General features: G+C 40.8%; 2 protein-coding genes across 2 annotated transcripts; both read right to left on the bottom strand.

Moving 5' to 3' along the window:
* Positions 1-3,536: 3,536 nt before the first annotated feature.
* Positions 3,537-8,689, bottom strand: LOC135346478 (BTB/POZ domain-containing protein 9-like). The gene is made up of 10 exons (XM_064544103.1): positions 8,588-8,689; positions 8,296-8,455; positions 7,739-7,865; positions 6,416-6,917; positions 5,733-6,111; positions 5,394-5,509; positions 4,960-5,068; positions 4,437-4,550; positions 4,162-4,237; positions 3,537-3,727 (listed from the first exon to the last, which is right to left on the bottom strand). The coding sequence occupies exons 1-10, from the start codon at positions 8,637-8,639 to the stop codon at positions 3,650-3,652; spliced, it is 1,713 nt and encodes a 570-aa protein (XP_064400173.1). The 5' UTR covers positions 8,640-8,689; the 3' UTR covers positions 3,537-3,649.
* A 1,287-nt stretch (positions 8,690-9,976) lies between these two features.
* LOC135346477 (E3 UFM1-protein ligase 1 homolog) lies at positions 9,977-15,742 on the bottom strand. Its single transcript, XM_064544102.1, has 16 exons — positions 15,416-15,742; positions 15,253-15,281; positions 15,065-15,162; positions 14,765-14,879; positions 14,342-14,430; positions 13,998-14,098; positions 13,650-13,793; positions 13,225-13,403; positions 12,772-12,939; positions 12,330-12,512; positions 11,944-12,020; positions 11,445-11,611; positions 11,136-11,257; positions 10,927-11,007; positions 10,760-10,855; positions 9,977-10,459 (listed from the first exon to the last, which is right to left on the bottom strand). The coding sequence occupies exons 1-16, from the start codon at positions 15,633-15,635 to the stop codon at positions 10,100-10,102; spliced, it is 2,229 nt and encodes a 742-aa protein (XP_064400172.1). The 5' UTR covers positions 15,636-15,742; the 3' UTR covers positions 9,977-10,099.
* Positions 15,743-16,468: the final 726 nt, after the last annotated feature.

Here is a 16,468-nt window from a genome sequence, read left to right as displayed (position 1 = left end):
ATGTACATAGTAGTACTCCATTTTCTTTAGCATTGTCACTTAGAGTGTTGGATAAACACAACCATTCAAGGTTTGTTAGATACTTGTTAACTATTCCAATCTCTAAACACTTGATATGACAACATCCCCTGATTTTAGTGTTCCGCATATCCAGATTGGTTAAATTACTGCTTTCAACAACAGTGTTTGGATAATTATCACTCGCTATAAGGCTGACATGTTGGAGCTGAGTTTCAGTTACATGATGTGCAAGGTTGCAAATATCCAAATATGTTATTGGGCACACTGTGAGCATTTTAAGAATGGCTAAGACGCCTTCACTTCCCTCCAATGAATTCTCGTCAAAATAAAGATGGCATTCAGAGAATCCTTGTTTAGGTATAGCTTTCATTTTGGCAGAAACTTGATCTGAAAAGGCAATCATTGCCTCATCATTGATATTGCATTTGTCCATATGAATCTCTACTGTTTGTGTTCGGGAGCAAATGAATAGTGGGAAAGCTTCTCCAAGTGCAGACGACATATGTACACCAATATTATTTTCAGAGATATCAAGATGATTCAAACAGGGGCAATAAGATGCAATTGTTATCAGCAATAGTTTAAGGATTTCCCCAATTTTACTGTTATCTTCAATTAGAATGTTAGTTAAATACAGCTTCTCTAGGTTGGTGAAAAGATATTCTGTTGCTGTGGTTACCATAAAGTCAAGATAAATGTGTCCACCTAACTTGTTATTACACATTCTAAGTTCTGTTAATGAGCTGCTTTCAACTTTATCTTCTTCACCTGGACCACTGCATTGAGAAGATTGAAGCAGGTGGTCACTGCTCGTGTCCGTTTCATCAAGATTAAGTTTTGTAACAGGGCAAAGTTCACTCCTTAGCAATCTAGAGATTGCTTTTAGTCCATCGTGTCCAAGTGGATTATTTTGAAGAATAAGATCACATTCACTTGATATTGTGACTAAAAAAGGAGCTAAGCTTTTCAGCATTTCAGCCACTTTATTTGAGAAGAGTAACATTGCTTCAGTGCCTATACTTGTGTCGCTTAAATCAAGTTTGAATTCCCTTCTTTTTGTAGTAAGTGGTACAAAGTATTCTCCCAAGACACATGCACCATGCGAAGCAAGAATGTTTTTTGATAGATCAAGCTTATTTAAGAGAAGACAATGTGAGATGATGGATGGAATGAGGGTGGAAAGTAGGGTACCATTTGTTTCGGAGTCTTCAGTAAGAGTTTTAGACAGATTTAGCTCCTCTAGATTTGATAGGTTGTCACTCAGTATAGCTTTCTGTATTGAGAGGATTGTTGGATACATCGAGGTCAGTGAGATGTTTAAGAGGGGTGGAAGGCACCCAACAACTAATACCTGCATCTTCAAATGACAGTGTTTCTACATACTGAAAGGAATTTGCTGCCCTTCTTAAAAGATATGTGACACTTTCGTCAGTTAGCTTGCTGTTGTCTATGTACAACGATTTAACTTGCAGCCTGCTTCTGGAACTAACGAGAGTGTTAGCTAACTGGTTCAGTTGTTTTGGACCTATACCACATTTTCTGAGCTTAAGATTTAGATTAGAGGAGCTTAATGTATGATTAAGTACGTGTAACACAGCTACATAATCATGTGGGTTGTCAGAAACACTGACTCAGAGTTGTCCATTGATCATACCAGCTATTTTCTGACTGATGACGTCATCTTTAGACTCTAATGCACAATGAGCCAATAACATATCGTCATCACGGATTGCATACGTTAAGTGATTAACTAAAGAATCATCCAAAGGAATAAGAGTCTTGCTGTATTTATGGGCTTGTTCCTTATTACTTCCAAGACCTAAAACAAACCTCCATACCATGGAGAACCGATCCCTTCTAGCATGAGTATTAAGAACACCTGCTTTTTCTTCATTGGATAGAGTTACAAGATGGAGGGCAGCCAAGAACTCCTGGATGGTCAGGTGAGCAAAGTGAAAAGACAAGCCATGGCCACTGGATAGAATTGAGCGTGCCAACTGCAGCAGACCAAAACAGGAAAAATTTTCGCGCAATTTTATTGCTTCTGGGAAAAAGGAGGACAATTCAGACTCCGAAAATCTTATCTCTAGACATGTATTCGTAGGCAAATTTGCATATGAGCCAGAAAGTTTGCTGCAATTCCTCAGGAATGAAATCAAAGTTGTCAAGTGCTTCAATGGAATCACCTGAAAGACTTTTCTGAATGTCCGTTGTATATATAGGTACATAGATGCACATTCCTGCAGGGTGCATGAACAGCATAATACTGTATGTACCCTATAGTTCCTAGTATAGTCAGATCTCCGGGAGAACGAGCCTCTGGAGGAGTTCACCATGCACGCAGGCTATTATCAGCAGAGCCAAAAAGTTTATGTAAAGCATGCATGCATGCATGCATATATATAGAGTATATGCAGGAGGTTTTCAATTGATACTCCATAGTATCAGAGCACACCAGGGTACAAACTTATACGTATATACTCTGCAGCCTACTAATGTATATATATACGCACTAAATACTGAGAAAATGTTTCAGTAATGTCTGACTATATCCATGCATTTCTGCTGCCCTAAATTGTGCAACTTGTAATGATCCTCATAGATTACTTGTATCCCCCTGTAATACTTCAGTACATATATATACAATTTTGCACAGTCTGAGTGCATGCACTGAATACATAATATTATAGTATCAAATGTATAACTCACTTCAGGAATGAGTCTCCAATAAAGCTACCATGCAGTGTGTTTAGAAATTAGATGCAGCCATCGACAGATGTTTGTAGTTCTAATTGCAGAGAGTATAGTAACAGTTATATAGTAATTGACATGAAGTGGCTTATAGATGCATGTGATGATCATGCTTTCCATTATTTGGAATGACAGTTTACCATTCACTCTCTGAATGTGATAATTAATTGAAACATGTTTATGATTATCAGTTTCCATGATTGCTATTAAATTCAGTGAGGGTATTTAATAATAAAATCTAAATTATTACTAGTATATAAATACACGCGATCCTTGCCAAACGCAATAGTTACGGATAGCAAAGGGTCAAATTTTCTGCTGATTGGCTCATTCGTAGAGGTTTTCTCCCACAAAATATTCTAGTAATACGGTATTAAAAATTGCTATTACACCACCTGACAGAATAATGATGGAATCAGGTAGAAATGAGGTAGTGGGCACAGCCGAGCAACCAGTAAAAGCCCTATACCATAGCAAAGTGTGTCAGACAGGGGAGCGTGATATGCTGTTTTCCTGATTAATATCATTATAATGAAAGCTGCTATATATCTATACATGTATATCTATAGGCATCGTATGTGGCTTACAGTACATTTGCATCAAACAACTAGACTTAGTATCGGGATAGCTGCATGACTACTGCAAATTTCAAAGCTGTAATGATGATACGAATTGAGTACGAGGGCTATCCAGTACGAGAGACAGATGTGTGTGTATAAGCTTCTTGATTTTCTGTGAAAACAACAACAGCATAATGATGGAACTAAATTTGGATAGCATAAAAACATAATTATGATTGCGACAACGATTATAGACTAGCCTGACAAACACAACACAACACAACAATTAAAGAAAGTCACAATAAAATGTCATTTGTTCAACTAACTATAGCTTGCCCAATGACAATATTTTTAATACTGATGGGTGTGTCCTTCGAGAGTGGTACAAGTTGACCCTGAGTCAATAAAACAAACAAATCATCTACTATGTACTGTACATAGGGGATGACTGTGCACACTAAGCTAATCAAATTGTTGAAGAATTCTTCAGCCTCCAACAAGCCATTTTACGTTTCAACCTCCCTCCCATTCATAAAGGGTTAAGCCATCTTACGATGTTAGTGGGGCTGAATGAGGGCCCCAACACTTACGTGCTCAATGCTAATCACAGGGGCCCCTCTCTCAGTACTCCCCCAAAACCTAACCACAGTTACGTGACCTCCATGTTATGATTAACCTAGCTTTCAATCCACCAACTATATACATTATATGCACCAAGCATATTAGACACAGTACATTAACTCAGAGCTTGACGTGAAAGAACAGTACGAACATGCACGCATGTATTCGCATATTAAATTATGATCTGGTACAACTAATTAGAGCTTACCTCCACAGAAAAATCGAGGATATCGACAGTAATGATTGCCACCACTCTCTCCTGGAATGTGATCTGCAAGTCACTCCTGCAAAAATAGATAAACGGTAAAAGTAAATCAATGTGGTGTAGTATGCAACTACATGTAACAGGTATATCTTCGATGTTGTTTGGTGATATCATAACTTGACAGTACAGAGAGCGCATTTTAGTTGCTACCACAATACTGAAATCCCGGGATTCTATTCACCACTAGTTAAAATATTCCGTTGCAACAGTGAACTTACTCATTCAAAATGCAGTTCTTCAAGTCGGCCACAACCTGGTACTGTTTGTATTTGTTCACAAGCGAGACGCTGACCACCACATGAGCCGACCCCACCAGTCCACACACCTTCAGCCTAGGAACACAACAACACATAAAGCTAACGTATGTAAATCTACTATTTTATATCATGCCAGGAGTAATTAAGTACTCCTGATAAAACCAAGTATAGGCATGTGTTCAATCTTGCCATATCTTATCTTAGAGTAAGTTCCAAAATAGCTGCCACTCAAGCAAAATTGCAGTTATAGACATGTACCCCAGGCTAGTTAGTGTTACATCTGAAATGCTCTTGGCTACTTTTGGACACGTACACTATCAATTTGGACTATATACACTGCCTAATTCTATTAGCCCTGTAATGTATACATATACATCAATCACAGTGGGTATGCCAATTCTATTAGCCTGTATACATCAATCACAGTGGGCATGCCACTCATGCCCAGCCTGTATACATCAATCACAGTGGGCATGCCACTCACGTGATTGAAGAGATGGAGTAGGGTTGGTGTAGGGTGAGAAAGCATCTGACACCTTTGTGAACTACAGTCATGAAATTAATGACTGCTGGGGTCAACGGAGTCAATGGAGCTAAAGAAAAGGAAGTCATACGTAAAGAGCTAGAGGGATGGTTATTGATAGCTTATTGTAAATGCTGCGTGTTTAACACACCGTCTTTGGGCAGTAGAGTAATGTGCACTATAATTATTTAAACAGTACCCTATTTAAACTGTGAAAGTAGCTGCTGCCTAAAAATGGAAGAACCAAACTGTTGGCCTAGCTACTCCAAAACTTTTAGATTTCATACAGGGCCTATGGTTTCATGCCTGCTGTGCACTCATTTACACAGACCTAACGTATAGGAGCTAGTTAAAGTGATGGCATTACTGACATGGTTGAAAGACCATAACTATACCTAGAATTCCATTGGAGTGCCGGAACTGTGGTTCTTGCTCACTGGAACTGCAGGAGCAACTGAGGAACCTAACTTGCAGGTTGTCATGTGCCCTCATTATGGTCAACTTTATATACCTGAGCATTAAACCATGCATTGTGAGATTACTCGGCTATGCATGTTTTGGGTCGGTTAAGAAAGGTACAGGTGTATGTTACATAAACTGAGTGCCTAATGTGGAGTATCCAGTGATAAATTATGAAATTATAAGCACATAGTGTACAGGAGGGTACAGTATGTAATTATAGAGAAATTGGTCTCATGGATGTCATGGTAACTGGCACATTCTATACGACTTACTGAACTGCCTTCCTTGGAAAGTAAAGTTGCTGAGTGAAGTAACACTTGCAGTTGGAATGGTCAATAACCGTCATCCACGAATTCGAGTCCTTTGACACTTCAATCTTGTACGAGAATGGCTCCTTTATTTCATCAAAATTTCCATCCTCTCTCCACGAGTCGGAGTAGGCCTCAAACTTGAGTTTATTGACAAGGAACACGTCACAAAGCATGAGGGTGATGGAAGAGACTTTATGTGAGGCTCGAGAGAGAATATAGAACTTGTAGTCTGAGGGTTTGCCTCGAAAAGCCTCACCATAAAAGTCAGGGTGAACTTTGAGACTAAAGTTCTCGTAATTCTCGATTGTGGTGGCAGCATCAGCAAACAGATTGCTATCGGCTACAAACAAAACAAAAAGGTAAGTATATATACCGTATTGTTCGTGGGTTTTGCTGATCAAGCATCTGCCGCAAACATTTATACCCACGAATATAATATTACATGCATGCTGCTATTCCGCTAAAATTAAATCCGCAAAAACCTTTCTAACGGTCATTCCGCGAAAGTTTACACCCTCGAAATAAAATGCTCAATTTCAGAGAAAAAATGTATGAGTTACATTCATGATTGTATGAAGATAATTAATGTTATATTAACAGTTAATCTGGCTTTATTAGGATTGTAACTATAACACAATACTCACTAGTTCTTCCACGAGGCATATCACCATCCGTCACCTCAGAAGCGCTGCTCTGAATCTCCAGTGCCTTGGAGATAACAGGTTTGTCAAAGAGGCCACTGGAAGCAACCTTCTCTTGTAGCTGACTGGCTGATATCTCCGACAACCGAATACATTTCAGCAATTTCTCCCTCTCCCTCGTCTCAGGATTGTTTTGAGCAATCCATTTCTGTACTGTGTCAAACACTTCAATCTCATCTACCAGTAGTTGATCGCGAGAGACAAACGATTTGAAGTGACTGTAAGGCAAATTGAGAATGACCTCACTACATAAAACACTATGTGTGTTGCATTCGATATAGGTGGTACATATCTGATGAAGGTCGCTGCAGTTGTAAGCCTCGGCATAGAAGAGAAACTGGAAGATAGTACTGATGCTCAAATGATGAGAGAGATTCTGCTCCAAACAGGACTTGAGCTCATTGAGTTGGTAGCGATCAGCCAGACACAGCAAGTCCAATGCAGCCTATACATTTACATACATGCACAATACATGGTAATGAATCACGCTTGTAAGTATGCCCTGTGCATGCAAGGCATGCTATAAAATATATACCTAAATTGTCAATACACTAATTAACCTGAGGCGCGTAGGCGGCCTCGGTTAAGTAGTCTGTCAGTCTGTTTGTGTGTCCGTGTGTGTGTCTCGCTCAGTTTGGCTTACCTGGTGATTTAGGCATCACAATTTGTACGTAGGGAAACTTGTATTGCATTAAAACTAAGGCTTAAAATTTGGCAGATTTTGCAAAGAAGTCTTTGTTTCGCAGAAAAGGCGAGCTAAACCTAAGAAGCTTTTTGCGTACTACTAAACACGGCTATTATTTGCATAAACCACTATTACAGATTGTTTGTGGAAAAGGGTCGGATACAATAGAAAGCTAGAATTGTGTCTGGTTTGTCCCTGACTCTGGGATCAGGAGCTATACTTCTCTGCATGAGACTCCAGGCTTCTTTGCTGCGATCCTAGTCCACAGTGCGTATAAAACCCTGTTCTCAAATGTTTCAGTCTGTTCAGTCTCCAGTCTGGTTTAGCTTCTGAGTTGCTGTGCTAGACAGTCATACATGATATTCATCACTACATGCACTGCATTATATCACTTTTCTGGTTTCTTCATAATCATGTCACGTCACCAGCCGAGGGTTTGCACTTTAGTGCTCTAGTTTGTACATGTTGTGGCATGCATGCATGCAGAGTAAATATTTAACATTGTACCTGCTGAGTGACAATTGAATACATGCAATCATGTTTTGGCATGTCTATAATTATGCATGAAAATAATTATTAACCTGAATGTCAATAGTTTCCAGTTGCCCAGTGTACAAATATCTGAGGAGGTATTGAAATGCAGCCGCTGGAGTGTCTTGGAGTGCTATCTGATCAGTTTTCGCCTCCTTAAGGGGCCCATACAGCAGTCTGTGCCAGAGAGAGAAATTGAATATAAATGCATGTGTGAACAGGTTCACTTGATAGTTGTAGATAAATGATATTGGTTATTCACAAGACTGCCATGCACAATTTAACAACCAGTTTATATACTAATGCCTGCACTAATTGCATTCTATGGTTAGTCCTGATGAGTCTTGGTGGATCTTGAAGAGGCATGCTCGATCTTGAAGATGCATGCTTGAAGAGGCATGCTCGATCTTGCCAGGTCTATGTGTGTGTTCTACTAAAAGTAACAATAATGTGCTAACATAAACAACATCCATTATTACATTATTACACATGCATTGGGTTGAAAAACAGGCAGCCTCTATAATGTTGATGTATGCAAACCTAGATCCATATAGGCCTACATGTCATTTTACATGTCATATTTATAGCCCGGCAGTGACATTGATACCTGTCAAAGTATTCACACTGCGAGGCAAGGATCACTCGATGTGCTTTGAATTTTTCTCCATCAACAACAAAGGTGACATCACAATACTTCTCATTCTCAAGTACATCCAGTAGACCAGCAGAAGGCACTACAGCAGAGCTTATCCCCTCGTCTAGGGTCACTGAGACGAAATAACCAATATAATAACACTAGCTATATGCAGCAACAAAACTAATCAAGTCACTGAAACTGAATGCACATTTGCCAAAAAAATTAAACATAAAGAGTGATCGACGAATAAATGGCTGCTTACCTTGAGTCAGATCAACCACAGCTTTTGAACTATCTACATCCATCTCGGTCATCTTGACTGTCCTACAAACGCAGCAGAGTCTAAAAGCCACGTGGGTATTAACTCATGAAACCCTCTAAAATTCCGCGGCTTGGTATTGAGGCCACCTTTTGCGCGCACTGCCCACGCTCAAGGTAATTGCAGAGGCTATAGCCTCGAATCCACGCCGATTAAAGGCCGCCCTTCCTCTGAGAGTGGATGGAAGGCCTGCATGTGAAGGAGGCTACTATACAAACTTACTATGTGTTTTTTAAGACCTGCAAATGTGTCTTAAATATATTCATGCACGAACAGTGCAACTGTAGTTGTAACAAGCGAAAGAATCACACAGCATTTCTAATTAAAATGTATACGTATACATAGCGGCAGATTTTAATTAACAGGTGTATTCAGATTCACACGTAATTCCAATGGGGAAAAGGCACTTTGTTTGCACAAACTTTTCCCTACAGCAGACGTCATGACCATAACATCCCAGATGGTAGCAGCAATCGCCACACACCCACTGCCAACAGTGGCAGGAGTAGCCACACATACCCAAGCACAAGTCATCCTCACACGGAGGACACTCTGCAAGACAATCGTCATCTCCGAGTCCCAGGGCACGTAAATCAACAGACGGGGAGATTGGATTGAGGAGGGAGTTATTTGACAGAAGTTTGTCCAGCTGCATTGCTGTCATATACATCGAAAGAGCTGAAGGAAATTCCTTTCCAGAGATGGATAATTCGGTACCCATTGCAATTGCTGCTTGTATGAAAAGTTTGGTCTCCAGAAAATGTGCTAATTTAAAGACTGATTCTTGTAGGACAATGCTATGGTGATCCATTGGAACATCATGCAATGCGGCCACAAGATAGTTCAATCGGTCAACTTGAAGCTCAGTATTGAATGGGACAGCATAGTCTTTGGACAATTCCTCCGTGCCAGATTTCTGTAAAAATGTCTGCCTATCAATATTCAGCACCCGATAACCACCAACAGCTTTTGAAACTTGAATGACAGGTTCTCCATCGAGTGTGAGGACACTGAGACTGTCTGCAGTAGTGACAAACTGAACACCAACACTGGAACCCTCAGAGTAGGGACGGTAAACACCATCGATTAAGTCCTTTGACAAGACATTGAAAGATAGGTGAGGAGCTACTGTAGACGATTTAGAGGATGCTCTCAGTATCAATATGAACAACACACTGAAACTCAAACGTTTAGCCATAATGATACACTACTGGAAAACTCACTTTGACTGATAATGTCGAAAGCACACTTCATTATAAGTAATAATGCGTTACATATGCTGCTACATGTAATTAGTTGTTGAGATTGTCCTCAGCTCTTAATGACATTAAAGACATTGATGAGAAAATGCTTTTGATTCCATATACATGTACATGTACGTTAACGTTCAGAACGATACAAAACTCAAAGTGGGGTAAGTCGACAGTACGTTAAATTATACCTTTTAAGAGTTATCTAATTTCCAGCAGTTACAGTTTTCTTTGTTTTGGTGAGTGCCAATTCTTTGAGCTCAGTGAGCAGACTGCTGAGTGTGTCATCATCTCCACCACCGTTGTCAGGACTTGCATCATCACCAACGACGGAACGCAGTCGATCGCTGACTAACTTTTGACATTCGATTAGCTTCAAGTAAGCCTTGTCGTCCAGATGCTGAGCGAGAAAGGCAATCACTGTGGGCACAAGTTTCCCGGGGATATGGACAATGGTACCAGTTTGTTGCTGAAACAGAATGACAGAGATGAGGTGTAGGGACATGGCCGGCTCCACCTCTTCCTTTAGACTCTCACACAGAGACTGCTGGTGGGAGAACAACAACTGTCTGGGTGTGTTGTGTGTGTGGGGGGGGGGGCTCATCATTATACTGGTATAGTCAAGCACCTGTTACAGGCAGATCAATGATAATAACACGCTCCAGGATGTGCATAAGTGCACACGCACACGCACACAAGCAGACTTCAGGTTACATACATGATCACGTAGATGTATATGCCATTGTGCTGTGTGTGGCATTAGGGGGTCGGAGTCACAAACTTGGCACTAATTCATTCAAAATGCTTTCGGGTCAATTTAGTGCAAAGAATGTATTTAAGTGTACATTAGCTCTACATATGTAACTTGCCTTTCTTTTTTCTTGTCAATTTTTTTGAGAAGAATTCCGCAGAAGTCTTCAGCACATACGCTTTCAAATAGCTCAAAAAATGTCCCCGTTTCCTGTGAGCAATACACATAAAAAATGCACTTTACTCTTAGAATACACATTTGCATTATTTAAACATTCCCACCTTTCCACTGAGGGATTTGTCCACTTCACTCAACATTGTCTTGGCTGGCTCACTCAGACTAGATGTCATCTTGGAACGCTCCTGAGAAGAAGAATGAAGGGATAAAAATAAGTTTAACATTGCATGTGCTCAGAGACTGCTAACCATGATGTGTACAGCAATCTTGGATTAAGGAACTGGTCAACTAGCACATAAAGTTTTTTTGCTACCTTTTTTGTCATCTCCCCAGAATTGGACGAAGCATCTTCTGTTATGTAGAGCAAGACCATGTTTGTCATATCAGTGCACAAAGTGCGTAGGAGATACTTGGACAGTTGGACTGCACCATCACCTGGGCACGAGGGGAAGACGGGAATACAACAAATTCAGTCATTACAGCAAACACTTGTGAAGATTTAAATACATGTTTAGCCTCACGCAATTATGAATCACTACATAGTATCAAAGGCTACTAGTCTTACACCACGTCACGGAGGCTCAATAATATTATTATTGGTGTACATGTACTGCATCCTCACCTTCAAAGTGTGCTATAGCCCTCTCAAAGAGTTTGGCGTTGGTCCACAGTCCGACCATCCTCTCCTGTGTGTCAGCGTGTCTCTTTCTCTGCTGACTAGCGGAGGAGTCTTGACCTAGGGTCGACAGACATTCTCTAACCTCCTCTTGGAAGGCTGTCCGTAAGGAGCTGTATAGAAATACATGTGTAAGCAGGGCACTGATTCATGGAAGCTAAACACAGAACGGGCCACAAGCTGTTGATTTCAGCACTGCATGCACTTGATTTTAGAACAGCTAAAAAATACGGGGCAGTACTGTCTAGTGTACTTACAGTTACGTGTAATTTTAGGATGTCAAAACATTTACTCGAGGTGAGCTATACCATTAATGATGCACTAATGATGCACGGGTTTACATCACCTAACATATCAACAGCTAACACCAGATTTCTGAGGGTATAGCCAGAGGGTGTGAACAGTGTTATCAAGTATTTAACATGATCATGTGATATGTGCACACCTGCTGATATCAGCTGCTACTTGTGAGATGACAGTCTCCGAACAATCAGAGAACTTCTCCAACAACAAAGCACTCATCTGTAACAGCAGGAGTGAGATTTTGTATACGTAGGTAAACTTTACACACAATCAGTAGCGTAACAATAATTATGATACAGTTGTACATTGTAATTTCTAACATGTACAATGTATACAGGACCACGCATTCAGAGAGAAGACGACTAATGGAGCGGTACATGTGTACACCAGTCAACATGCATATCACACCAACACATTACATGCAGTAAATATTATACATGTCATGATTGTCTAACGGCGTGGCGTGTTGATTGCGCAATCATAGTTATACAGTACAGCAAAGAACGTTCACTACTATCTCATTCTCACCTCCTCCACAGACATGAACTGGAGCTCTGCCCTTCCCGCCACTCTACTGGCTTCTTGTGATCCCCTCTTTCCTCCTGACTTCTTGTCTGCCTTCCGACCTCCTCTCTTACGACCACCACCTTCCTCAACGGCCTCGGACTGCTGGAGCATCTCTGACACCATCACAGCATCACGCTCAACCATCTAATAGGGTATATTATTATAGAAATTTAGCAGTTTAATTATTTGCATGTACATTATGGATATAATTTTATTGTGTAGATAGTAGGACTGTAGATCAAGACTATTTTCGGGGCACAGACTATATTTATGTGATATGTGCACACCTGCTGATATCAGCTGCTACTTGTGAGATAACAGTCTCCGAACAATCAGAGAACTTCTCCAACAACAAAGCACTCTTACCTTACTCTTACTCTTACCTTACTCTTACTCTTCTTACCTTTTGAGCTTTCTCTTGCAGCATCGGTTTGAAGTGCTCAAAGCAGGTCTGAATAAAGCTCTTTCTAACAAGGAACCCTCCCACAGCCTTCAGTTCAGGATCAGAGGAGTAGCTCTTCTGAACAAGGAGCTCAGCATCTTCTGGGGTGCAAGGGGCAGGCAGTAAGGTCTGGAGGGTGGGGTGGGTGGGTGGGTACGAATAGTTCTCCAGATAATGGGATATTAAAAAAGTAAGGGGGTATACTTCAGAAAAAAATGCAGTATTAAGATACGTACATGCTACTAGACTTCAACATCAAAGAGACTTGTACAAATAATTGCATTAATTTACATGACTATACATAACCCTATACATGAATTATAAATTGATAATGATGACAGAGGCAGCATTATAATCAGGAGGTATCTACATATACCACAATGCCATGGTACAAATGTTATAAGTCCGACCCACCAGGACATCGACCCATCCCTCAGTGACGAGTGCGTCCTCTAGTCTGGCAGCCAGCTCGGTCATCACCCCGTCCCCCACCACACACGAGGAGAGCTCTATCACATCACCTCGGGAAGAGTAGCGCTGACTCACAAACACAGTAGGCTGTTCTATGCCCAGTCGCTTGAGGGCATCGTACTCTACAGGGGTAAGTGGGGGTGGACTTAACTACAAATACGGAAGGCTATAAGCTATGGTTATGGTAAACACGTATATACATGTACTGTACACACTTGCACATAAATATTCCTCTGCAATCTAGTACAGAAATCCTGACATTGTTGGGCTTTTCACGTAGATGCGAAGTAAATAAAAATACGGTAAAGATCATTAACTGATTAGCCTGAAAAGTAAGTCCATCATCATGTAACAGTCATTTGCCTTACCCAAATATCCGTTAGACTCCAGGAAAGAGTCGGCCCATCTGTTTTGCATCCTTGTGTACACGTGAGGAACGTAGACGGCCTTCTCCAGGTGACCATGTAGGGTACCCGCCAGAACACCACTCGACACCAACTCGTGGAGAACACCTGGAGGGGGCGGGGCATTAGACTTGAAAGATGTACGCATATAATGATACAGTGACTTCTATACTGACTTCTATCAATAGTGGTGCCTGATTTTTTAAGGTTCAAGTCTCGACTCGGCAACTAGAGGAGGTACTACAGGCGCGGTGCAGCTCAAGCAATTAGCCTCTAGAAACTAAAACCCAACCACTAAACTTGATAACTCACTGAGGAACAGCTTCTCCTGAAATGATCCTCGAGACAAGAGAGGGCCGATGACTGTGGGTCTAGTCACAGCACTGAACAATCCTCGAATACGAGACATATACCTGCAGAGAAGAACAGCACACAATGACACTTTGCCGATAATTATCTGCTGCTGAGGCTGACCTGCAGTTAATTGTCACAAATATGCTATAATAGCTGGTCGTGTATGTTAGCAACTACATCAATCTAGTACAATCTACCTAGCTCACCCTCAGAATAACCTTGCTGCTGCAATTGTTTACAACAACCCATACTCTCATGGATGCAACCAATACGGTTCAGTATAGTTATTGTGTTTTCCGTACCTTGCCACAAAAGCATTAGTGTAAATGGCACCAGAGCCACTTTTGTCCAGTTGACCATGAATTATCGTACCAATTGACTCTTCAATATGCTGGAGTGCAAAGAAAAGGTCAGTTATAGTCTTGTGTCTGACAATGACAGTGGGATATCTATACGATATACATGGGAAAAACAATGGAAAAGTGCCTCAGAGGAGGTATACTGTGGGCCATAGTCTACCTACAATATAAAGACCTACAATATAAAGAACTTCCCAAAAGAACGAATATTCGTCTAGCACAATTTGAATTATTGCTCTCAAAGAGACCACATTCGGGGTCTACTTTATGGATACTCTTGATTGCATAAAACACATGCAACACATTATGAGGACCCTAGACTATAATGATACACTTACTATGAGATTGACAATAATTATACAGTACCTCCATGAGGAAGTCATTGGGTAGGCTGAAGTTTCTGCTCAGATCGGCAATGGACACCTGACCAACTTCCTGCAACGTTTCATTCACTTCCTCACACAGAGCCCTCACATACGATCTGTACACGCATCATTTTAATACAGTTAACCTCAGAAATTGGTCCATGGTCACAATACTGTCAGAAAAAACTATAAACTGGAAAGTTAAAGTGTCTGATACTCACCAAACCATTGGAGAGCTAGGAAGATCAATTAATTGTACCAAATTGAATCTTTTATATGTATTATTACTGTACCAGCTTACTTGTCAATGAGCTCTCCTTGTAACAGAACTATGTTGCGGTCACGTTTTAGAATATCTCCAACTTTTGCTTCAATGTGACTCAAGTCCACGTTGAGTATCTAGCCGAGAGAGAGAGAGAGAGAGACAAAATTAAAGTAACCATGCGCTACTCACACACATTAATTTAGTAACTCGGCAATTATTCTTACCTGTTGTAAATCAACAATGTTCAGCCGACCTGGGAGGAAAATTATTCAATTAATACAAGGAGTGATTTATACGGAACCAGTACCTATGCATCTACATGTATATCTATGTCGCAAATCTTATTTCATAAATATTTACACGGCTTGTGTCCACATCAGTCCTCACCTTTGCTAGCCACAAGCTCGTTCCGCATCTCCCTATCCAGGTGTTGTGGGGTGATGTACTCCTTCCCATCCACGGTGTACAGAATATCTAGCAGGCCCATCTCAACCAGCTTGTTTACCACTTCCACACAGTTACGCTCAGACAACTTTTGAGCTCCAGTGGAGGCCTGGAGCTTCTGAAACTCAGCAGCCAACTGTTGCACTATGTTCCATTCAGACATCTTCCACAGAATTAAGAACTATAACCAGAAGATCAAAGACAGAAGAAGAAGGATCCAGTGCTAGTAGGGCGGAGCCCAGAGCCTAACCTCACACACTTGTTCGACGACCCTTTTGCTGGGTTTATTTTCGAAATATAGCCGCACCAATCACGTTTGCGCGTAAATGGACACTCGTGTGAGCGTACAAGCATAATGTCAGATAACAAAAAACAAAGGTGGATATAAGGACCATAAAAATATTAATGGGTAGATAGATAGAGTTTCACAACTAGTGATACAGCCCTCACATTAGGCTCAGTTCGCTAGTGGTTTTTCTTCGCTGAAAGTGTAGAACGTGCCTTATGTAACTGTGTAGCACAATTCGCCAGAAGAAGAAGTGGATTTGCAATCACCTCAGGCTTGAAAGCGTATATTTGGATTGAATTAGCGGGATGATGGTGTGGTGGTAATTGTAAACTCATTGCCAATGGGGCAGATGACCTTAAACCATTGGTAAAGCCATTTGAATAAAACTGCATTCGATGCTCTCTGGCAGAGGAGATGTCAATGTCTTTGACCTGGCAAACATGATCGCCTTCACGAGTTCCTTTTCTGTCGAAACAATTAAGCACTACCACTGGTGAAGCTTCACGAGATGAATTGCTAGCTCTCCTGCTGTTTGTTTCTTCAGAAGTCTGATTGCTTGTAGCAGAAGAGTTACTTGCTGAAATAGTACTGGGATTTTTTGCCCGATCTGAACTGCTACTTGACACAATGTCTTCACTGTCAGACTCCAAAACTGTGTAAATGCAATTCCAGTAGAGCAATTATAACCAACCAATTCACTCATTATA

The sequence above is a fragment of the Halichondria panicea genome, chromosome 13 (assembly GCF_963675165.1).
Source record: "Halichondria panicea chromosome 13, odHalPani1.1, whole genome shotgun sequence".
Taxonomy (NCBI): domain Eukaryota; kingdom Metazoa; phylum Porifera; class Demospongiae; order Suberitida; family Halichondriidae; genus Halichondria; species Halichondria panicea.
The sequence above is the reverse complement of the archived record's forward strand: the minus strand, read 5'-3'. Positions and strand labels throughout refer to the sequence as shown.